The sequence below is a fragment of the Centropristis striata genome, chromosome 5, assembly GCF_030273125.1.
Source record: "Centropristis striata isolate RG_2023a ecotype Rhode Island chromosome 5, C.striata_1.0, whole genome shotgun sequence".
NCBI classification, from domain to species: Eukaryota; Metazoa; Chordata; class Actinopteri; order Perciformes; family Serranidae; genus Centropristis; species Centropristis striata.
The window spans coordinates 9,801,650-9,827,385 of NC_081521.1; the positions used below are offsets into that span (position 1 = coordinate 9,801,650).

Consider the following 25,736-nt stretch of genomic DNA (forward strand, 5'->3'; position numbering starts at 1 on the left):
TGACGAATTTTAAGAAATAAATAAATTGCATATATGAATTCTAATTTGTATCATATTTGATACATCAGGTCTTTTTGTGCAATTTGTTGCTCACAGTTTGTTTTTCTCGAACTAACAAAAACATATAAACCCTAACATTTTTAACCTATTAAGACTTTGACTTTTCCTTTTTCCTCAAACATGCAAAATACATATTTTTTCCATATAACACAACATCATACATCTGCAGATATGAAGTTTTTTAATGCAGCAATGATCCATTCGTGCAACCTGCATATCATTTTTGCTACATCTGGTATTTTTGTGCAATTTGTTGCTCAGTTTGTTTATCTTCAACACATGTATACATCAGGTTTTTGATGATGTAGAGGTCTCAAAAATTACTGTATCTAATATGATACACTTGGCTTTATAGGGTTAACTAAAATGAAATGACTACAGAATAATTTATTACAGTGTAGATTAAACTAACGGGACAGTGTGTGTGTGAACATGTCTGATGTGAGGGAAGAATTAAATGAATGCACTTCATGTTCTGCCTTTATAAACTATAATCAGGTTAAAGATACGTAGCTGTGTTTTACAGGTAAGCGCATGCAGGTGCTGCAGGAAAAGTTCAATAAAAAAGTTTTTTTTTTTTTTTCCGGTCAATTTCTAAATCTAAAGGTTAAAGCTCCAATGAAAAGATGACATAGTAATTATTATAAGTACACCTGTAAGGGAGAGAAAAAAGGTGATGAGACTTAAATAATTAAAAATGATTAAATCCAAACTTGGCACAAAATTCAATCATGGCAAAAATTAAGTATTTCATTGCTTTCAGAAATGGGCGTGGCAAAATGACCTACTAGCGCCCCCTAGAATTCAGCCCCTCACACAGGTTTGTCGTAGAGACACGTAATTTGGTACATACATGTATCATGGGAAGACGCACCAAAAAGTCTCAAGAAGCCATACCCTAAAATGTACAGGAAGTCAGCCATCTTGGATTTTATATAGAGTTTTCGCCATTTCCACGTTGCATACTTTAACAAACTCCTCCTACAGATTTCACCTGATTTACATCAAACTTGGTCAGTACCATCACAACAATTTTGGGATCAAAAGTTGTACAAAGCTTTACCGACGGTCACACTATGTGGGCGTGGCATGGCGGCAAAATATGGCGTCTCGCCATAACACACGAGACTGTATAACTTGACCATACATTGTCCAATCTGTCCCAAATTTCACACACGTCATTAGGGTCCAGCCCTGAACACACCCACGTGTCAATATTGACACACAGTCATAGCGCCCCCTGCTGGCTACAGCAAGTATTATGTTTTACACCTACTCCGAGCACAGTGGTAGGAGACACGCCATTTGGGACGCATAGGGACTGAGCCCACATCGCTTCGCCCGACGTGCCCTCCCCCGACGTGCCCTCCCCCCACGGCTCCACTCTGCTCGGTCCCGTTCAGTACTGCTTGCAGGCCTAGTTAGTTTTGTAACCTCACAATACAGTTTCTGTTAAATATCATTATCATGTAACCTTTAACCCTTAAAACAAAGTCTGAAATATCAAAAAAGCCTTAAAAGAAGTGAGGACCGGGCGAAATGTCCTCACTTTGCAAAAATGTCCTCACTCTGTTGGTTAAAAACGTGTTCTGGTCCTCACTATGTAGGAAGTACAAGAACACACACATACACACACACACACACACACACACACACACACACACACACACTATAGATGACGATGCTGCTGGCAACAGATATTGCAACTGCACCCCAGAGACACAGAAACAGCCTCATTCAAATAAATAGTGATCAGAAAATGTCTCTTTAACATTGTCACTAAGACAACACTAACACAGAAGTCACAACTGACTGTAATCATTCCTCCTCTCCATTCTTCTGGATAAATCATCCCTTCCTAACATGAGTAGACAATCACATCCACAGTCAGACGTTCTAAAGTTCAGATAAAGTTCAATAGTTCTAAGTAAACACATCAAGTGGAGATCTTCCAAAGTCTGTTAGCTACAAAACTATTCTGTTTCTGGAGTCTGTTGAATTCTGTGGTGAGTTACAGCAATTTTTACTCAACAATGTTTCATTGGGTAATCAATCAAATTAGGCCAACACACACACACACACACACGCAATAATGGGAAGCATATACACAGGCGTTGGCTCTATGTTCAGACCTGACACTCGTCCTTATGGTTCCAATGAGAGAGAGGAAGTGAGAAAGCGAGCTGTTGAAACATTTTAGTTTCAGTTGCGTTGTCATCCGTTTATCTGTAGTGCTGTAAGGGGACAGTCTCTTGAACCCGGTCCTTACAGGAATTTGTGGTGTTGCAGTCAGCTGAATCACACTTTTCTGCAGTTGCTAACATGCATTTCCTAATATTAAGTTAATTTTTTCAAAATTCTTCTCACTGCATGAAAAACTGTATTTCCTGTCCGGTGAACAGGAAATACAATACACAATCGTATGAATTACATTTAAAAAAATATATATGTACATCAAATTCTTGAAAAAGAATTTGATTGTACATATTGTACATACATTTTATTGTATTTTTTAAACTGAAGATTTGAAAATGAAGATATTACTACACAATAAATATATTCCTACAGTTTTGTCTGCATCAGTTTAGATGGAAGGCCCACTTTGCCACATTTACAAAGAATATTTCAGATTCTTGCAAATTTTTCATTTTTTCACCAACCACAATCACACGTCCTCTGTCTAAAATGTAGTTAAAGATTGCTGCATTGCACTAAAATGCTTCAGTACTCGTAAGTTTCTGCAAAGTTTTTGTAAAGTTTGATTCAATTAAAGTCTGCCATAGAAACGTGTTGGCTCAGAAAAAAAAAAGAAGACTACGAAATCAATATCTGTACCTCGCTACATTATATTAACATACTTCTATAAACCTCCTTTCTCCTCTTTCCAGGCGAGAACAGGCTCATTCTAGAGAAAGGTAACAACCCGTGTGAAGGCTTCATGAAAGTCTACCATGGAGATAAATGGGGCTTTATTGGATGTCAAGGCTGGAGCGAAGAAGCTGACCAAGTGGTGTGTCGGAGCACGAACTGTGGGGAGCGAGTGAACGGCTCAGAAGAGACGGCTCAGGAGCGCGTTGACCCCGTCCTGCTCAACAACTTAGAGTGCAAAGGAACAGAGCAACACCTGTGGGAGTGTCCTAACCCTGGTTGGGGCATCCTCGACATCCAAAAGGGCACCGTGAGGAAAGTTCAATGCTCAAGTGAGGCTCAACTTTAAGTTTTTTTTTACAATTGTTGAGACGTATAATACACTGTAACAGATGGCTGTAAGAAAACAGCCACATTTTGACAGGAACATACACTTTTCCATTAAAAAGGTATTATACTGTAAAAAACAATGCATTCTGGGTAATATTTGTAGCTTGCCGTTTCCCGTAGAAGCCGTGTGAATATATATATATATATATATATATATATATATATATATATATGATATTTTCTAAGTCTCTTATGTACACATTTTTTAAAATTGTATTATACTGTAGAAAACAATGCATTCTGGGTAATATTTGTAGGTACACTGTAACAGATTGCTATAAGAAAACAGTCACATTTTGACAGTAACAAACACTTTTTCATTAAAATTGTATTATACTGTAGAAAACAATGCATTCTGGGCAATATTTGTAGGTAGCTTCCCATAGAATGTATTATTTATACATATATATATATATATATATATATATATATATGATATTTTCTAAGTCTGTTATGTACACATTTTTTAAAATTGTATTATACTGTAGAAGACAACAGACTTAGAAAATATCATATATATATTTATATATATATATATATATATATATATATATATATATATTTATATATATAAATATATAATACATTCTATGGGAAATGGCAAGCTATATATATATATATATATATATACATACATATATATATATATATATATATATACATACATATATATATGTATGAATATATATATCTGTATGTATATATATATTTATATATAGCTTGCCGCTTCCCATAAAATATATGATATATGATATATATATATGTAAAAAAAATTCTCCATGAGGGCCATGTTCTACTGAAAAGCCCTGTTGACTGTAAAAATTGTTATGTGAGGTGTTTGCTCACATTAGCTCTCAGTGGACGAGATTGATCACATTGTAGCATAAAATGTACAAAATAGGATAATAATAATAATAAGATATAAGATTGAATTGAACTGAACTTTTGTTAATCTCACAATTCAATCTCTTTTTACACACAAGTGAACACACCATGCAAGAAGCAGTGGGTTGCATATTGCTGCACCCGGGTAAAAATCATATTGTCTATATTTTGTCGGTGATAGAACAAAACGTGAATATTTAAAGACACTTCTAAACAGTGAATATTATGATGATGGTGAGAATGTTGACGTTGGCTGTTTATCTTATTTGTGATTACTTGCCTGCTCTGTTCTAGGTCAAATCAAAATAGACCTGGACGGATTTCGATGCGAGGGAATTGTCCGGTTCTCCAGAGATAATGGAACGACATTCACAGGGGTCATTTGTAGAGATGGCTTCAGTAAGTATCATGTCAGCTTTTCTCTAAAGTTTTGGTTTTTCTACAAGTTTCCATGTCCAAGTTAATGCGTCAACTCTTTTTCAACATTGGTTAAAATCACCACGACCAAGTGTAGTAACTAGGGCCGGGACTTGATTAAAAAAAAAAATCTAATTAATTAGAGGCTTTGTAATTAATTAATCGAGATTAATCAATAATTAAATTATTTGACCTGAGAACAGTGAGAAGTCATTTTTTCACAATTTTTGCCATTAAGTGTAGCAATAGCATATTTAGAAATATAGTACATTTTATAAATCCAGGTAGCCTATAGGTAGGTAGACCTTCTGTAAACTATAATACTTTGGTTTTTGAAGTAAAACACAATCCACGCTAGCTACCACACTAGCCGCTAGCTGCTAAATGTTTTGCATTGAGTTGGTGCTCCAGTATAATCGGTCTGCCTGAAAGTGAGAAAAAAGTGTGATTAAAATGTGTCAATTTTTTTATCGCGTACATTTTTGTGTAATTAATTAATCTTAATTAACGCGTTAAAGTCCCGGCCCTAGTAGTAACATTATTTTACTTTTTTTGCAGAGATTTTTCTGATTTTGCAGTGTGCGTTTCAACATTTTTAATGCAATCTTTTGTGTTTACTGCGTTTTTTTTGTATGATTTTGGGCTATTTTTTTGTGTGTTTTTTGGATTTATTTTTTTTGGTGTGTTTTAGTCTGTGTTCTTTTGTAATTTTTTTAATTTTTTGTGTTTTTTACGTGTGTTTTGGTTTTTTAAATTTTTTTAAAATTGTACGTGTTTTTTGTATTTTTTTTTGTGTGTTTTTTGTGTTTCGACATGTTGATCCAGTAAGTCAAAATGACATAATGTAAAACTTGTAAAACATGTAAAACATAGGCAAGAAAGGGAGGTAAGGTGCACAGTCTTCAATTCAGTTTGCCAGAAGCAGATATGATGCTATTTAGTGTTCATAAATATATTGCACATTGAACGACAATTTTATAAGTTGCTATTTGATTTAAATGAAGATATATTTAAATGAAAACGACTAAACACGTTTTTTTTTCCTACATACTTTAAAGTTCAAAGCAACTTTACTGTCTGATTTTGACCCTGTGATGCATTTTAAAAATATAATTTTTTAGTTCGGGGGTAGATATCAGGTATTATACATGTTTAATATTATGATGAATATTAAAGTCCTTATATATGATTTCTCTTACTTAAAAGGAAAAGAGGAAGCCGATCATTTGTGTGAAAGCCTCGGGTGTGGTACGTCCAAGGAAGTGACAACCAGAGAAGCCGAAGGTGTATCAGAAAGGATCAAGATCAACTGTCCCGACCCAGCAAAAAGGAAAATCGACAATCTGTGGCAGTGTGCCCCTAAAGTATCAGCATGCTCAGATCCTGCTGCTGTCACATGCATAGGTAAAAACACACACAATTCTCATTTTATACTGACACACTGAGTTTTGTGTTTTCATTATCTCTAAGCCAGAATCATCAAAATTACAAGAAAAACAGGCTTGAAATTTTTCACTCTATGTGTAATGAATCTATATAATGTACGAGTTTCACTTTATGAAATGATTGACAAAAAATATTGAACTTTTTCCAAAATTTGTTTAGATGTACCTGTACATATTTTCTATATACGTACATATACAGTAGAGTCACTAAGTTTACTCAAATGTTGCAACATATCATTGAACATAAAATGGTTCATATACAGATCACGAGAGACTGCAACTCACAGGAAACCCGTCCAATGTGTGTGCTGGGAAGCTGGAAAAAGAGGAGGGAGACGTCTGGAAACCTGCCATCAACATCAAGAGCAATCGTGATGTGTGGTGCAAGCAAATGCACTGTGGCACCCTCAAAGATCACAGCCCGAGTGCTACTGCTGTAAACCTGGAATGCTCAGGTGACTCACTTAATTCATTTTCAACCCCAGCTTTCCCATGTTCAACCTCGTGTTGCAGTTTTGGATCAAAACATCTATTCAACCCTCTGAAATATTGGGCTATTATGTCCATTTAAAAAATCTGTTAAACATCTAGACATGTAGAAAAAAAATACTTTTTTCACCTTTTAAGGACCCACAAGCACACATGCATGAACACAAAGTCAAACTTGAAAATGAGGCCCTAATGTTGTATATTTGACTAAAATTGACCACTATTAATGAAAAAATATGATCTGGTCTTGACTTGCCATAAAAGGTGAAAACAAAGTTATCATATTTTTTTTCTACATGTCCTAAAACCAGTCTGATGTCATGGGGTCCTATTTGACCCCTGAGGACCATAAGTTTGATACTTTATTTAATAATGCTGCCATCCAAAAATGAATAATGCTTTCAAAACACAAGTTTCACTAAAACTTTTTTTTTCCACTTGAAATGAGGCCTAATTTTGTATATTTGACTAAAATTAACTAATAGTAATTAAAACTAGAAAATTTCCTCTGGGGAAATTCTGAAAGGGCCACGGGGGCTACTGCCGGTGTGTGTACACTATGATGAGATTCTTCAGAGATTCCAAACTATGCCCTTTAACCTCAAAATGTGTGTGTGTGTGTGTGTGAGAAACATGTATGTGGAGGAGTGTGTGCGCATACACGCGCATTTGTGTGTGTGTGTGTGTGTGTGTGTGTGTGTAGCGAAAATCGCATAAAGCTACCTGTGTGTGTGTGTAATTAAAATCACAAAGTTACCTTTGTGTGCGTGTTTGAAGCATGTGTATGCATGTGTGAGGAGTGTGCACACTTACTTATGTGTGTGTGTGTGTGGGTATCTGTAACTGTAATCACATCAAAGATCAAAGGCAATCAACAGAATTAAGTGACACCTGTTAAAGTTCGGAAAGAGTGACAGCAGCCAGAGGTGGACTGGAATTTCTGGCCTCGAACAGAAAGCATTTTTGGCAAAACCATAATACCTATCATTGATCCGACTTCACTTTGAGCGTCCTGAGTTCTTCCTCAACGTCTACATATGTTTTTTTATAGCAAAATGAAAAAATAGCTTTGTTACAGCGATCTAAAAAAACTGTTACATATCCCTTTTTTTAGAAATCTTCCTGCGTTTTTAATATGGGAGCCAATGAGGCTGTTGGTGGTGTTGGTGCTGCATCTGTGCGTCTTACGCCCAAACTATAACTCTGACAGGTTTACCAGAGGATTGTGAGTGAGAAGACAAATTTTCCTACGTTTCTATGTATAAATTTGAGGCCTGGAGCGCAGTTTTAAAATGTATTTTTTTGACAATTTATTCTCTCCCTCTACACTCTGGCGATGATGTCACACACTGTGACACAAACATTCCGTGCAATACACACCCATTATAATCTCTGAATTTCTCCAAAAATGATCATGGTCATTGAACAGGGATTGATAAAAAACTATATGACCTATCGAAACGTGGATTAATACACCGATACACAAGACGTGTGTCTACTGTTTAAAGTTTTGAAAAAGTGGTCTCTAGATGAAATTATGCTGGAGAAGTAGACGTTTAAAAATCTCCAATTATTGTTCTTTTTCGCTCATTTTTTGTCGGCCGTCCCATTCATTTCAATGCAAAATTTTGGGCAGTTTTTCGCAACTTACGTCGCAAAAAATTCGTATTCTGTAGAGAAAAGTAATAGCACACCGATCCCGATCAAACCGCACGTTTTGATATATAATTTGTCCTGCAACTCTTCAAGTTGTAGGACTAGTAGCGGGACGAAATTGCACAGTACAGTAATGCAGTAACAGTAGTGCTCGGGGCGATTGCCCCGAGGCCTTAAAAAATATAAAAACGATCTATCAATCTGTTGGTCATGAGTTGCCAAAAAAGGTGAAAAAAGTTGTTGATATTTTTTTTCTACATGTCCTAAAACCAGTCTAATGTCATGGGTCCTTTTTGACCCCTGAGGACCATAAGTTTGATACTTTATTTATTTTTGCTCCCATCCAAAAATGAACAATGTTTTCAAAACATAAGTTTCACTAAAAGTTGACATAACCAACTCTGTGCATTCCCAAACACTTTCTATGAAGACTACATCTATAGTGCATTATGAGCGCATTCATAGTGAATTATAATGCTCATTATAATCAATCATAATGCATTATGACTGCACTCATAAACACATATAAAGCTTCATGATGCACTATACGCCAACGCCAACAATGAAACATCATGATTAGCTATACTGCATTATAGATGTGTCTATATGAACCTCACTTTACTTAAAGCATACACTGATCATTAATTTATACTTATGGCATCCTATGAGTCCTTATAACAATTGATTGTTGAGGTGTGTGTATAGAGGGGTATGAGTAGTTGTAATGTATTATAAGCCTCATCAGTCAGCCTGTAGTTTATAACCAGTCAAGAGCACTCATAAGACACTTGGATTTATAAGTCATTATAAGCTAAATTTATAACTGTTGATATAGTGCATCATGAAGCTTTATATGTGTTTATGAATGCAGTCATAATGCATTATGATTGGTTATAATGAGCATTATAATTCACTATGAATGCGCTCATAATGCACTATAGATGTAGTCTTCATAGAAAGTGTTACCGACATTTTTATTTCACTATAACTATTGAAAAAAATATTTTTTCTTTTCTTTTTTTCTCTTGAAATGAGGCTTAATTGTGTATATTAGACTAAAATTGACCAATAATGATGAAAAAAATATGAAAATGATAAATCAAACTGTTGGTCATGAGTTGCCGTAAAAGGTGAAAAAAAAGTGATTAATATTTTTTTTCTACACGTCCTAAAACCAGTCTGATGTCATGGGGTCCTTTTTGACCCCTGAGGACCACACTGCAAAAAAGCCTACTTGTATTTTTTGTCTTTAATTTGGTCAAACTTGGAAATATAAATTACTGACATTTAGGGCAATAATGTAAGTTAGCACAACAAAGGAAGTCAGTTGTCTGCTCAAAAACAAGTTTGTGAGTTGTTGTTACTTATATCTTTAAGTTGGGGTTCACAATAAGGGACAATAGTTCTGCTAACTCTTATTTCTTTGTTGTGAAATTTGGTCATTAGCGAAAGCTAGCGGCTAACCGATGCTAGCGGCTAACTGATGCTAGTGGCTAACTGATGCTAACGGCTAACTGATGCTAGCGGCTAACTAATGCTAGCGGCTAACTGACGATAGCACCGCTTGTTACAGCTACAAGAGTATCCATTAGCGTATCAATGCTAACTCAAAATTGTGGTCACAACATTAGCTGACATTCATAGCGGCGTTACAATCGTGCCAGAGAAATTCAGAATTGAGCAAACTCGGACTTCCGGGTGGCACAAGGGTGGTGATGGCTGCGTGAAAACTGCCCTCCTGACCGAACTGCCATAAACCCCCATATAATCCAGGAGATTTGCGTTGCAAGAATTCAGTAGTTGATACTAATGTCGGGGGGAGACGAACGTGGCCTAAGTATGTCGTTAAGGAGCAAAAAAAAGGACTCTGACATGGAAAACACGGGTGGTGGCGACGAGGCTATGCTAGGCGAGGTGGTCTCATTAGCCTCCATCCGTAGCGTCATAGGTGAAGCCATGGCTAGTGCTACATCCGAGCTGGAGAACAATATTTCTAAACAGTTCTCAGACTTCCGGAGCAATATTCAAGAAGATATCAAAAAACAACTTGGCGAAATGAGATCGGATATTAATCTGAAGATGGAGGAGACCGTGAAGAAAATTGAAGCGGTGTCGCAGAGACTGGGGGAAGCCGAGGAACGGGTAGGAGAGGTGGAAACGTTCAGTATGGAAGTAAACGAAACTTTAAACCAGATGCAGAAAACTCAACTCCAACTGAAATCGAAATTAACCGAACTCGAAGGGCATTCCCGCCGCAATAATATAAGGATCTACGGCATAAAAGAAGGAGCCGAGGGTACCTCCATGATTCGCTTCGTGGAGAACCTCATTCAGACTGAACTGGGTGAGGGCACCGGCCCAGACGAACTTGGTATTGAACGCGCACACAGAGCACTCGGACCCAGATCAGCTGATAATGGTCCCCCGAGATCAACGATCGTTAAATTCCTGAAATATTCAATGAAAGAGAGGATTATCAGCGCAGCGTGGAAAAAACCTATCATGGTGGACGGCAACAGGGTGTTTTTTGACCACGACTACGCAACAGCTGTCATGGATAAAAGGAGGGAATATCTGCCGATCAAGAAAGTACTGAAAGAGAAGGGAATCAAGTTCCGCACGCCGATGACAAAAATGCGTGTTTTCCTGGACTCGGGGACAGTAACATATGATAACGCGGATCAAGCCGGAGACGACCTACGAGCAAAGGGGTTCCCGATCCCACCGAGACCCGAGGGCAGATCGACGGAGACGGCGCGGCCCCGCTTCAGCTGGGAGCAGGTGAAACATCCCCGGCGTAGAAACGGCAGGGATTATCAACAAAGGATCCGGGACAAGCTCCGCGGATTTCAACCGGAGACTGAAACGGACGCCGAGGACTGTTAATCCACATCGTCCCATCATAACACCAGCTTTCCTGAGCACCCGGTGATGTTCCCGTTTTTATTATTTGACACTGGATAGCGACGGTAGGCTGAATCCTTCAGACCATCTGAATAACTTTCACTCCGTTATCTCTTCTAAACAGTCCGTTACAATATTTAAATGCACTCCTGCATTACTTGTAAGTCATAAAAGTGTACTGTAGGTTCATTAAGTGTACTATTGAGCACATTTCTTTTTAATGTTTGGTTTTCAACTGAATATCACTCTGATGATGTCAGTAATATTGTTGGGTTGGACCTACTTCACCCCTTAAAGGTTTATTTTACATGCAGTGCTCTTTATCATAATATAGTATACTTGTTGATTTCCACAGGCCAAGGTATATAATTGTAATTTCAAAATAAGGCAGTTGGTTGGTGGTGTTTAAATGACAGCCACCCACACAAGTAACTTGAGGGGGCCCCGCAACTCAGCGGCTGTAACATCCCCCTATATAGGAGGTCCAGGAAAAACCTCTTCTATGGAAGACCATCTCTTGTTCACTGTCACGTTTTATTGTTGTGACTGTTTTGTTACTATTGTTCATGTTTTTTATCTGCTGTTCTTAGGGGAGGCGAGTGAATGCTTAGAGAACGCTGGTCTATAACTGAGTAACAAAGAGTATAAGGTTATCACCCTAAATGTCAATGGCTTGTCGACTCCTGTCAAGAGAAGTAAAGTGATATCAAAAATAAAAAGGGAAAAGGCACAAATTATATTCTGTCAAGAAACCCACCTAACAGATCAGGAACATGAAAAGTTGAAGAAAATGGGTTTTAGACATACTTATTATTCATCCTTTAAAACAGGACGCAAGAGGGGCGTGGCAATTTTGATGCCAAATAAGGTTCATTTTGAACTCCAGTCAGAGACCAAAGACAAGGAGGGCAGGTTTATTATGGTAAGGGGCAAATTAGATGACAGGGATGTGACCCTGTTGAATGTGTATGCGCCTCCGGGCAGCAACAAAACATTCTACAAGAAGATATTTGACCTAATAGCATTCCAATCAGCTGGAGTCTCAATCTGTGCAGGTGACCTCAACATAATTCTAAACCCAAAGTTGGACACATCCAGCCAAAAAAGGAAAATAACCCCCACTGAAAGATGGATTAAAAAAAAAATTCAAGATCTAGGTCTGATAGATGTCTGGAGGGATTTCCACCATCAAGAAAAACAGTTCACTTTCTACTCAAACTGTCACAATGCATACTCAAGAATCGACTATCTATTTGTGCATAACTCAGAGAGGCACAGGCTTAAGGAATGTGAAATTACCCAAAGAGATATATCAGATCACTCCAGTGTCCACTTAAAATTACATCTTGATACTAGACCCAAAATGACAACGTGGAGACTAAATGTAAGCATGTTAAATAGCCCTGAGTTTAAAGAGAAAATAAAGCAAGAATTAAAAACATATTTGCATTATAATGATGATGGGAATGTGAATCCAGTGATGCTGTGGGATGCCGCCAAGGCAGTCTTGCGGGGGAAAATTATATCAGAATCTGCATTCATTAAAAAAATGAAAACCCAGAAACTCTTAAACTTGCAGAAACAGCTAGCAGAACTGGAACAACAACACAGCAAGAGCAAAGATCCACAATTACTCATACAGATGAGACCACTCAAACAAGAAATAGACAAAATTTACTGTGATGAAATAGAGAAAAATCTCAGGTTTATAAAACAGAGATATTATGAGGCAGGCTCCAAAGCATCCAAGCTGCTGGCCTGGAGGCTGCGAAAACAGCAATCAGAAAACACAGTTTTCAAGATTAGGGATCCTACCACTAAAACAGTTACATATAAACTAGAGGGTATACAAAAAGCTTTTGAGAAATTTTATCAGACCCTGTATACCCAACCCACACCATTTGATCCTGCTAAAGTAGAAGAGTTCCTGAGCCAACTGGATCTGCCTTCCCTGGGGAAATCGCAAAATGAAAAATTAATAAAAGAAATATCAGTTGAGGAGATCGATAAGGCGATCTCCTCCCTGAAGTCTTCTAAGTCTCCAGGGACGGACGGGTTTCCAGGGGAATGGTATAAATCGCTTAGGGAGCAGTTAATACCAATGTTATATAAAAGTTTTAATTTTACCTTGAGGGAGGGAGTCCTTCCTCCATCTTGGAGGGAGGCGACTGTCTCAGTGATCCCAAAAGAGGGCAAAGACCCAAAGGAATGTGGATCTTACAGACCTATCAGTGTTTTGAACCAAGATTATAAATTATATGCAGCTATTCTGACCAAAAGAATGGAGAAAGTGATGCCTTTTCTGATAGATGAAGATCAAACCGGGTTTATTAAAGGCAGGCAAACTCAGGACAATATAAGGAGGACCCTTCACACCATTGAACATATAAAAAAGGAGAAAATTGGAGCTATCTTACTTAGTATGGATGCCGAAAAAGCATTTGATTCGGTGGGGTGGGAATTTCTTTATACAGTTATGGAAAAATTTGGTTTTCATGAAAAGTTCATTAAAGGCATCAAAACACTATACACGTCTCCTATAGCCAGAATTAAGGTAAACGGAGGGCTGTCAGGAACTATCCACCTGCAACGTGGCTGCCGTCAGGGCTGTCCAGCCAGCCCAGTGCTCTTTAATCTTTTTATTGAACCTCTTGCTCAAGCCATACGACAGAACCCTGACCTGGAGGGCATCACAATAAAAGGTGTAGAATACAAAATATGTCTTTATGCAGATGATGTCTTGGTTAGCTTAAAGAATCCAGACTCAGGAATACCAAGATTAATGGATTTCCTGAGGGTGTACGGAACCCTGTCAGGCTATACTCTTAATGTTGATAAAACACAAGCCCTGACGTTCAATTTTGTGCCATCATTGGATTTTAAAAACAAGTATAAATTCAACTGGGATTCTACCTTTATTAAATACTTGGGTGTGAAATTAACAAAGGATATAACACAGTTATTTTTGGAGAATTATGCAAGTATTAATTCCCAGATAAAGGAGGATCTGGACAGATGGGCCTCCCTGCCCCTGGAACTGGGTAACAGAATTTTGACAATTAAGACAAATATTTTACCTAGATTACTCTATTTGTTTCAGTCCTTACCCATTTGTGTGCCTGATAGTCAATTTAGAGAATGGGATAAGTTGATTTCCCGTTTTATCTGGAATGGCAAAGCTCCCAGGGTAAGATATAAAACTTTACAGCTGCCTAAATGCAGTGGGGGGATGGGCTTGCCAAGTCTCAAAGATTACTATTTAGCGGCACAAATAAGACCACTGCTGCTCTGGTGCAATAAAGACTACTTTGCGAAGTGGAAAGAGGTGGAGTTATCACTGTCAGACAGACCTATACAGAGTCTATTAGGAAGCCCAATGTTAGCTAAACAATATGATATCCAGAGCCAGTGGGTTAGATTCTCTATAGAAATCTGGTTTGGCCTGGTGAAACAACTTAACATTCAGAAAGAAATTCGAATTTTAATGTGGCCAACCCATGATCCAGATTTCAAACCAGGCATGAGTGATGGAGGCTTCATTCAATGGGCGAGAAAGGGACTCTCCGCATTATGTCTACTAATCGAAAACCAGGATTTCATAGACTTCAAAACCATCTTAGATAGATACGGCCTTGCTCGGCAGGACTTCTATAGGTATCTTCAACTCCGACACTACTTTGATAAGAATATTAAAGGACTTATACAGGAAAATATATCAAGTATTACGAAAATGTTCATCAAAGCCTATAATACAAAACTGTCCAAAAAGATCATTGGTGAACTATATAGACATATATCTGATCTAAGAGGTCACTCAACAAACTATATTAAGGTGAAATGGGAAAAAGAATTGGGAACTGTAATTACTTCTGAAGACTGGACAAATATAATTGACACACAAATCACCACTACAGCCTCACAACTGTGGAGAGATTTCTCCTGGAAAAACTGCATTAGATTTTTTATAACACCAAAGCAAAAGTGTAAACAGACAGGACTACAACCTACATGTTGGAGAGGATGTGGACATGGTATGGCAGATCATACACATATATTCTGGAGCTGTCCCACTCTTAAATCCTTCTGGGAAGAAGTTCAAACCACAATTAGAGAAGTCTTGCAGTATAATTTTGATTTTACTTGCATATCATTCTACCTGGGTAATATGAATATTGAACTACCAAAGAAAGACAGATACCTCCTAAAGATTTTCATGGCTGCGAGCAAAAAAGCCATAACAAGAAGATGGCTCAACACTGATCCTCCCACAGTTAATCAGTGGAAAGTCATAATTAAAGACATTCAAACTATGGAACTACTAACTTTTAGTCTTAGATTACAAAGGGACAAAGGTGATGCCCTCTGGGAAAAATGGAATAGCTATAACACAAGAAAAGGTGATAGCCTACCTTAGGGCCTTGTATATTTTGGTTTAGGAAAACAATGACCATAATGTTGTAATCAGTGGCGACTTACTCGCAACCCCACAGTTTCTTTCATGTATTGTTCTTATGAATGTGCGCATATGTATAAATGCAATTATGTATCTATGAATATGTTTATGATTATTTGGACATGTTGGTGCAAGTGAATATGGGCACGTATGTGTTCAGGTGCACAGGCATATGTGTGCATGTTTATTTTCTGTTTCTATTCTCTTTTTCTCTTTTTTGTTTTTTGTTGTTTATTTTCTATCAATAAGGACTTTACATGGATAGCATTTGATTTATTTTGTCTCATCGTATTCATACCCTGGCATTCATTGTATTGACGATGCCCATGTAATGTGCAAAAAACTTGAAAAAAATAAAGTTTAAAAAAAAAAGAATTGAGCAAACTCAAAAACAAAACTTAAAATATGTAGTTTAATTGTCCAACTTAAAATTTTTTCGAAGTTTGTTACCTTGAAATTTTGAGTTTACCCAACTTTTCTTTTTTTGCAGTGCATGGCTGCATAGTCAACGGGAGGACTACAAGGGTTAATGCACCCTCAATGGCAAATTATTGGACCTCAGCTAACTATGTGTACTACTTTAAGAGCTGTATATGTCATAAGTGTATAATAGGTGTATCTTAGAGGGAACTGCCCCAGTGACACGCTGTTGTTCCCCTACAGGTCCCAACTCAGCACATACTACTAACAGTAGCGACTTGGAATCACAGCCATGATATAAAGGACACTTTGCTATCATTTTATTTTCCACAGACCAGGTGAAAGTGGTTCTGATGAAGAATAATAAACCCAGTTACTGCTATGGTGAAGTTCACATTCAGAAGAACGGAGGAAGTAAAGCCGTGTGTGCCACCGAATGGGGAAAGACGGATGCTGAAATTGTTTGCAAGGAGCTAAAATGCGGCAGTGTGAGTTTTACAATACACACACACACACATATATATATATATACATATATACAGACACATATATACATATATACAGACACATATATATATATATATATATATACACACACACACACATATGTGTATATGTGTATATATATATATATTCATATGTGTATATATATATGTGTGTGTGTGTGTGTGTGTGTGTGTGTGTGTATATATGTATATGTATATATATGTATGTATATTAATATATATGTATATTTATATATGTATATATATGTATATTTATATATATATATGATGATGATGATGATGATGATAATTATTATTACGATTATTAATGTCATTATTATGATGGTGGTGATGATAACAATGATTCATATTAATATTTTATGAATGATATTATCATAATTATGATATTATTAATTTTAATATTAATATCATCATCAAGTATGATGATGATGATGATGATGATGATGATGATTTTATTATTGTTGTTATTATTATGATGCTTATGATCAGTATCATCATTACCTGACATGATATGTAACTGATGATAAATGATAAATGTTGTCTTCTAGGTGATTAGTATAGAAGCGAGGCGGTCATCTGCAGCAGGGATAATGAATAATGTGAAGTGCTCCGGCAAAGAATCCTCTCTCTGGCACTGCAGAGGCAGCCATGGAGACGTTTCCTGCAGAAACGTTGCCTACGTCGTCTGTGCAAGTGAGATACAGCAAATTACATCCTGTTATTTTAATTTTTACTATGGTGGAAGCAAAACGTGAAAGACATGTGATGTCATGATGTGATAAAAAGTAAATAGTACAATTTGATTAATTTCTGCCCAAATGTACCACTAATAACTCTCTAAGCTGGGATGCCTTTTGCAATCATTTTCTAATCGTTTATATTAAATTGAAAACTGCATAAAGACAATACATTTCATTTTCAAACACAATCATTCTGAATTTGATGCCTGCAACACATTCCAAAGAAGTTGGGACAGGGGCATATTTACCACTATGTTACATCACCTTTTCTTTTAGAAATACTCAAGCGTTTAGGAAGTTAGGACACTGATTGCTGTAGTTTTGAGACCTAAATTTTCCTTCTAATTCATGAGCTTCATAATGCAATAGGGCTGGGCGATATGGACCAAAAGTCATAACCCGATATATTTAGGCTGGATATCGATATACAATATATATCCTGATATTTTTATTACAAAGTGAGAGCAAATGTTCAGTCAAAGCCTGTGCATGCATTATTCACTTTAGCTCTTTGGCTTTTGAGAGTTTGGATACAAAAATCCCAATAAATCTCAAGCAGCTGAGTAAAGAAACAGGAGTACAGATTCATATATTAAGGAAAGAAGGATACACAAAATCTAAGCAATAAAAACCCAAAGACTTGATAATTAGAGTAAAATGTGTTCTAATAAGTAACTCTTTATATAAAAATCATGTTTATTTTGTTGCAAATTATAGCAATGAAACTATGATGTTTTTGCACAAATTTGATCTTGCTTCCAAACTTTTGGCCTGTAGTGTGTGTCATAAAGTAACACTAAATATCTGAATTTTGTTTATTCATGTTTTTGATACAGCATCCAGACGTTTTTTGTGTGTGTTAAGGTTGCATGTAATAAGAGCATGTGTACAATGTTTAACTTTTTTTCTCTTGGAGCAGATAGTGCAGAGGTGAGACTCGTGGACGGTCCTGAACGTTGTGCTGGCAGAGTGGAGATCAAGTATGATGGTGAATGGCGAAGGATCAATAGAAATCGATGGATTGGAGACAATTCAGATGTTGTCTGCGGACAACTGAAATGTGGGAAAAAAAGAGATAATGTTGAAAAATTCAGCAAGGGTTCAGTCGGGGCATTTCTGGATAGGAATGTACAGTGTAGTAAAGGTGCCAAACATATATCTGAGTGTATTGCAGAGACCAAACTGAACAACAACCCATCCGGGGACGATGCTGTGGGAATAACGTGTGAAAGTGAGTATTTTTTCCTTTTTTCTCTCACATTGTAGCGGTTTGACAGTGCCGGGGTGCCAGTCAGAGCTAGTCTGACAATTTTCGAACCTGGTCTCACAGGAATCCGTGAAATAGCCACGGATTCGCTTAACTCAAAATCCGTGGAATAGCCACGGAATCACTCAAATTTCCGTGAAACTGACACGGATTTCGCTACAAAGCAAGTTAATGACAGTCATATCCCATGGCTGTTCCATGGATATTTTTTCCTATTGGTTTGTTCCAAGTCACGTGACTTTCAAGGTCCCGGCGGTCAGAACAAAAAACATGGCGGACAGTTCTCTCATTTTTAGTGAAAAAATCAATATTTTGACTTTGTTTCTGCATAAAAATGGATTTTGATCACATTTCTAGCGAGAAATATATGTTTTATTTTCTAAATATTCACTCAGTGAATGTACATAATCACTTTGTTTGTTGGAATAGCCACGGGATATGACTGTCATTAACTTGCATTGTAGCGAAATCTGTGTCAGTTTCACAAAAATTTGAGTGATTCCGTGGCTATTCCACGGATTTTGAGTTAAGCGAATCCGTGGCTATTTCACGGATTCCTGTGAGACCATGTTGCAATTTTCTTTTGAATTTTGATTCGTCAAACTTACACAGGACCCATGCTGACCCGTGCATGGTCCCTACTGTAACCTTACTTATTTATTGTTGGGCTAGCGTTCTCCAGTCTCTCGGGCTGATGGGTGATGAGCAGGCTTGTAATGCTCAAATTTTTTTGACATCTAAAAATAAACACCAAATCAAATTGCTATTCATTTATTTTACATTACATCAGTCCATTAAATATTCCTATTGAAGTATCAGTAACCAAAGTTTTTCTTGTCTTAACTTTTTCAAAAGTGACAAAAATATTCATGAAAAATGACATGTGGGCCACTGATGCATTAATTACTGATCCCTAGTGGATTATCCAGGTACTGCATATATCTGATTGTATACATCAGGTTTTTTCAGGAAAAAAAAATCACCTTGATGATGTAGAGGTCTCAAAAACTTGTGTATCAAATATGATACATTCGGCTTCATAGGGTTAACTCTAAAGCTACATTTACAATTATCATTTTCTCAGAAAAACTAATTAAGTTTTATACTTGCTAACCTTGCACTGTGAAAAAAGATAAATAATAGCTACTCAATAAAATTGAGACAACAGATTGCACGCAATATTATTAATTAAATCTAACTACGTTACAAGTTGAGTTAATAACAACTTAACAGGAAGTGCCTGTCAATTGAAAATGGACTAATTCTATCGTGTTGGAGTCATTCAAAATTCTCTTGATTTAGAATTACATTCACCTACAGATTATATTTATTGTGATCAAAATAAGTAGATTATATCTCAAACATTTTTATATTAAATTTACTTAAACAACTGCCTTGAAATCAAGGACGCATTTATATTTAATACATTTTATCAAATATATTAACTAAAATGAAATGAGCTTATCCCAGCATTCATAGTGAGGAAAATGGGGGACACCCTGGACAAGTTACCAGTTTATAATAATCCTGTACTAACTAACAGTCATCTGTCTTTGCCCCCGTTAGAGCACAAGATGCTGTTTCTGCAGGGAGAGGGTGCCTGTTCGGGCATGGTGGGGATAGAGCAGGGCGCCAAAACCTCCTGGCTCTCCGGGTCGACGGCGTGGACCCAAGACACGGCAAACGCAGTGTGTCGACAGAAACACTGTGGGGAAGCAAAGACCTTTACCTCCATCCCAAATAATCTGACCGGAGATGTTTGGACTGAATCCTACAGATGCTCATCCAACGCCACATCTCTGTTTGACTGTAAACAAGGAACAAAACCGGACGCCAACGACACGATCGCCACTGTGAAATGCAAAGGTAATGTACACGCACACACACACACACACACACACAGACAGACACAGATACACACACACACACACACAGAAAAACACACACACACGCACACAGATACACAGACAGACAGACACAGATACACACACACACACACACACACACACACACAGATACACAGACAGACAGACACAGATACACACAGACAGACACAGACACACAGACAGACAGACAGACATAGATACACACACCACACATACACACACACACACACACACAGACACACACACACACACACACACACACACACACACACACACACACACACACAGACAGACAGACACACACACACACACACACACACACACAGACAGACAGACACAGACACACAGACAGACAGACAGACAGACAGACACAGATACACACACACGGACGGACGGACGGACAGACACAGACACACACACACACACACACACACACACACACTGAATGCTGGATGCATTACATTTAGAAATAATATCAACAATAAAAATGCCTTCTAGTTTGGATATTAAATCTTTATTTTTTTAACTGTATTTAATTGCAAATCATAATTACCTATTAATCATCAAGTAAATATTACAAGCAGTAGTTACAACTATATAGTAGCAATCGAGGAAGTGTTTACAAAACAATTATTGACCATTGATAAATTATTAACTAGCTAAATTATGTTTATAGGTGCATTTAAAGTATTTATTTTCATTTAACAAGGTATTATAATCATTAGTTGCACCATCCAAAAAATGTTTATAGACAACTTCAAAATCAAATCACTTGATCATCATTAAGTCTTTACTTAATTTAGAATATTTTATGTTAAAATGTACAAACTGGAGTTTAACTATTACCATACCATTTATTAATGACAGTTATTATAGTTTTACCAAACAATGTGTTGATCCTGTTCTCAAGACACATTTCTCATTCCTTATTCTATTTGTCTTTTGGTTGCCTCACCAGGAACAATCAATGTGAGCCTGAGCAATACGTGTTGGGGAACTGTCAAAGCTTGTATAGATGGGAAGTGTGGAGGTGTTTGTGCAGAGACCTGGACCCCTGAGAGGTCTAAGCAGCTGTGCAAAAACTGGAACTGTGGGGAAAATATCCTGAAGCCGTTCTCAAAGCCTGTCAACCAACCCATGATCGTCAAGAGTTTGCATTCTACAAAGAATATAAACAACCTGGACCGGTGCAGCTTCATCAAATATGATGGAAACGACAACACCTGTAACAATGATCCAGCCTATGTTGTTTGCTCAGGTAATGGATGGTTTTCTATTTTCAAGTGTGATCATAATTAAACCAACAACTGTTTATTCATATATCTTCGGGCAAATTGTTCTTCTCCACATTTGGTACAGAGCATGTACAAATAAATGACTTAATTGCTTGTTGTTTTCATGCAGTTTGTTTTCCATAATTCTTCCAAATCCTTAACCCTCTATGGCAGTAGTTCTCAACCTTTTTGAGTCGCGACCCCCAATTTAACATGCATGTTGTCCCACTCACTGAACACAATCTCACACGCACAGTTCAGATCAGTCAAAAAAGAAACAAAATGACCAAAAAAAGGAAACAAAATGACCAAAAAAGACACAAATTGAGCAAAAAAGACGGAACTTGAGCAGAAAAGACAAATAATGACCAAAGAAAAGACACAAAATGACCAAGAAAAAGACACAAAATGACCAAAGAAAAGACACAAATTAACCAAAAAAGACACAAAATGACCCCAAAAAGAAACAAAATTACCAAAAAAGACACAAAATGATCAAAAAAAGACACAAATTGACCAAAGAAAAGACACAAAATGACCAAAGAAAAGACACAAATTAACCAAAAAAGACAAAAAATGACCCCAAAAAGAAACAAAATGACCAAAAAAGACACAAAATGAGTAAAAAAAGACACAAAATGTCAAAAAAAAAGAAACAAAATGACCAAAAAAGACACAAATTAACCACAAAATTGACACACATGAACACTTTAACACAGTGGAGACAGAGCTGACTTCCAAAATGATTTGGCGACCCCCAGAAATCATCTCGCGACCCCAGTTGGGGTCCCGACCCCAAGGTTGAGAATAGCTGCTCTATGGTACAGTGTAGGCTACAGACCCATTTTTGGCGTGTCAAATTTCTACAATGCATGTTTTTGAGTGATGCAATACTTTAAAAAAAGAGGGAAGTATAGAGAGCCAATAGCAATGCTCTAATTTTTTCACATGACCTCCAGGAGGCCATATTGAAACCCTATTTTGCAGACTTTTCCAAAGGAAAAAAAAAAATCACTCAAAACATAATTTCCAGGCCCTTTTCCATCTGGAAAAAAGTATATTCCTACTTATAGTTGAGTAAACCGTCATTTATGATAGTTTCATACACTTAGACTGTTCAAGACATTCATTTCAATGGGTCGTTGGTTCAATGGGACAATGTTTCCTACAGGCAACATTCAGACAAGAAACTGGTTAAAAATGTTCCGTTTATAATGTTTTTAAATTTAAAATGTTATGTATTGTACCCTGATTCTTTTACGCATGTTTATTAAAAAATTATGTCAAAATGAATTTTAAAAAACTCTCTTTTTCACTGTTATGGTACAATGTTGCCAACGGACAACCCCCAAAAAAACAATTATAAAATTTCTTCAGATTATGTTTATTTAGTCTGCTTTAAGACAGAAAAACACGCCAAACATTTCTTTTTCCTAACTGGCATCATAATGCGTACCATAGAGGGGTTAAAGACGCATTCTATTTAATATAAACTGCGACATCTTTTGAACACAAATTTATGAAAAAATGTCTCATTTGTTTTATTCAAATAAGAACACAGGGTTCTAACTCTGTAGCTTTCATTCATTTCTTGCAGGTAGTGTCGAGTGCAGATTTGAGCCTTCCAGAGACAAATGTTCTGGAAATGTGCAGGTCTATTATGAAGGAAAGTGGCTCCCAGTTTGCACAAAGGCTCTTGACCCCCAAACACAAAAGACCATCTGTGAGGAGCTGCAGTGTGGCGAGCCTGTCAAAACGATTGAACACTTCGGACCTAAATCACAACCTGTCATCTCAGAAATAGTTTGCTCTGAAAAGGACAAGTCATTAAGAACATGTACTATTACTGCTGACTCTGCCGCCTGCAATCTCGGTGGCCTCCAGTGCTCCAGTAAGTGTAATGATTTTGTCTGAAATTGATCATTTTCAAACTGTCTCCATTGTCCCTTTCATGCTGTGCAACCATCAGACATTCAGTATTCCAGGTTTTCCTCAATTAGTTTAAGTTAACTAAAATATAACATTACTTTATAATATTAAGTCTTAAATAGACAAATATTTTAATATAGTTAAAGCCACCGTGCCCCCTAATATAGTTGTTAAAGAGTTTTAAAGACAATCAATTTCAAAAAGGTTTTTTCACTGAAACTGTATTGTGTGGTTACAAAACTTACTAAAACTAACTAAAACTATCCCTTTAATCCTCATACAGTGTCTGAAGGAGGACTCTTAACTGATATGTATAAGTTAGAAGAGGCAGGTAGCAATGGTGGAAAGTAACTATGTACATTTACTCAAGTACTGGACTTAAAGTACAATTTGAAGTACTTTTATGTACATTTTATGTAACTTTATACTTCTACTCGACTACATTTTGAGGCAAATATTGTTCTTTTTACTCCTCTACATTTAGCTGACAGCTTTAGTTACTTTTCAGGTCAAGATTTAAAATGAAAAACATAATACATTTAAAATGATTACCCATTTTTATAAATTAAACCACTTAAATGTTTATTAGGTAGTTAAAATGAGCGGAGTGGAGTCATTTCACAGTGTGGTATTAGTACTTTTACTGAAGTAGAGGATCTGAATACTTCTTCCACCATTGTCCTTTTTACTTCTTTACTTTTTTGCGCGGTACACGTGCGCATGCGCGGTACACGTGCGACCGGCGCATGCGCACGACGCAGCGACCCGCGTGCTGGTGCTGGAGGACACCATAGATTTTTTTTCTGGATTTCCCATCCAGAAAAAAATCTCGACAACAAATCCAGTTTAACCAAAATGAATGACATAGTTGGTGGTGTCTTCATGCCACTGAGCCACTTCTCTCGGGGGTCCCAGCCACCCATCAGAGTTACACAGTGCAGGAAAAGGCGCCGATTATATGTTTATAAGTATAAGTTGTATTTCCTGAATATTAACGCACCTCTCCCCCTGCTGTATATTTAAGATTGGGCTAAGATGGAGGTCACAAAAGGAGCGGCCTGTAGTGGAGCTCTGCATATTCTCTCTGAGGGGAAAAAAACTGCTGTTTCCTATGAGGGCTTCACAGAAAATGAGGGGGATGAAATTTGCCAGAATCTGAATTGCGGCACATTTCAACCAGGGAATAACCCTTCTTCTTCTCAAGCACCCGAGAAAACAAGCTTCAACTGTAGCAAGAAGCCAAAAAACATCTGGGAATGTGACAGCGAAATCTCGTCGTCTTCAGAGATGCAAACAGTCTACATTAAATGTCAAGGTAAATTCAAAGATGTTGTACTCTTTACCTTCAGAGATGCAGGGTATGTTTTTTTTTTTTTTTTTTTTTTTTTTTACAAATTCCACAGTCCACATTCTGGCAGTACGTAATACCCTCCAATATTCTCTAGGGTTGAAATTTGGAATTTGCAAGTATTTCAATGAGTGTCCTATTAAGGGTTAAGTCTTCAACCTGTCAGTCCTGGGATTCAAACCTGCGACTCTAGGCCACAGACTGATCTTGTTTTGGTATTTATTTTCTTCCTAGATGAGCCCGAGGTCACCCTTTCAAATCATGGTCAGTGTCATGGTGAAGTGAAGATAAATGGCGTTGAGGTGTGTGCCACTGGCTGGAAAGAAGAGTATTCAACAAAGGTTTGCCAAGAACTGAAATGTATTGCCGCTATCCCTGGTGTTATCAGTGGTAAAGAAGCTGTGACAGGCAAGAAGTACCACCATGTGAGCTGTGAGGAGAACCATCATGTACTTGGCCAATGCAAGAGATTTGAGGGAACGTGTTCTGGGCAGCTGGTGTCTGTGTACTGTGTTCGTGAGTACCAATGGATCTTCTTCACATTTCTATTCATCTAAGCCTCCTGTCACGCTGTCTGAAGACATTTTCCATGGTTTTATTGATAATAACCAAAATTATTATCAAGAAAACTAAAAAATCACTAAGTAATGCACTACATGAAAAACTGCTATTTTAAAGTAAAAGCACTGAATTCTCATTTATTTGTAGAATTTATATAGATGATTCAAATAATAATTACAGGGCCAAAACATATATTTTTTTCAGTGTACAGATAGCGTTCACTTATTCATTATTGCCT

General features: G+C 37.1%; 1 protein-coding gene across 1 annotated transcript in view; it reads left to right on the forward strand.

Moving 5' to 3' along the window:
- Positions 1–25,736, forward strand: part of LOC131971133 (scavenger receptor cysteine-rich type 1 protein M160-like) — a 64,142-nt gene that overhangs the window by 471 nt on the left and 37,935 nt on the right. Inside the window, exons 2-15 of the mRNA XM_059332441.1 lie at positions 2,949–3,260; positions 4,498–4,602; positions 5,827–6,024; positions 6,329–6,626; positions 10,151–11,091; positions 11,470–11,475; positions 16,291–16,475; positions 17,042–17,186; positions 18,153–18,464; positions 20,067–20,366; positions 21,345–21,644; positions 23,258–23,551; positions 24,614–24,904; positions 25,172–25,453. Coding sequence (XP_059188424.1) covers positions 2,949–3,260; positions 4,498–4,602; positions 5,827–6,024; positions 6,329–6,626; positions 10,151–11,091; positions 11,470–11,475; positions 16,291–16,475; positions 17,042–17,186; positions 18,153–18,464; positions 20,067–20,366; positions 21,345–21,644; positions 23,258–23,551; positions 24,614–24,904; positions 25,172–25,453 — 3,969 coding nt within the window. The remainder of the gene's footprint in view (positions 1–2,948; positions 3,261–4,497; positions 4,603–5,826; positions 6,025–6,328; positions 6,627–10,150; positions 11,092–11,469; positions 11,476–16,290; positions 16,476–17,041; positions 17,187–18,152; positions 18,465–20,066; positions 20,367–21,344; positions 21,645–23,257; positions 23,552–24,613; positions 24,905–25,171; positions 25,454–25,736) is intronic.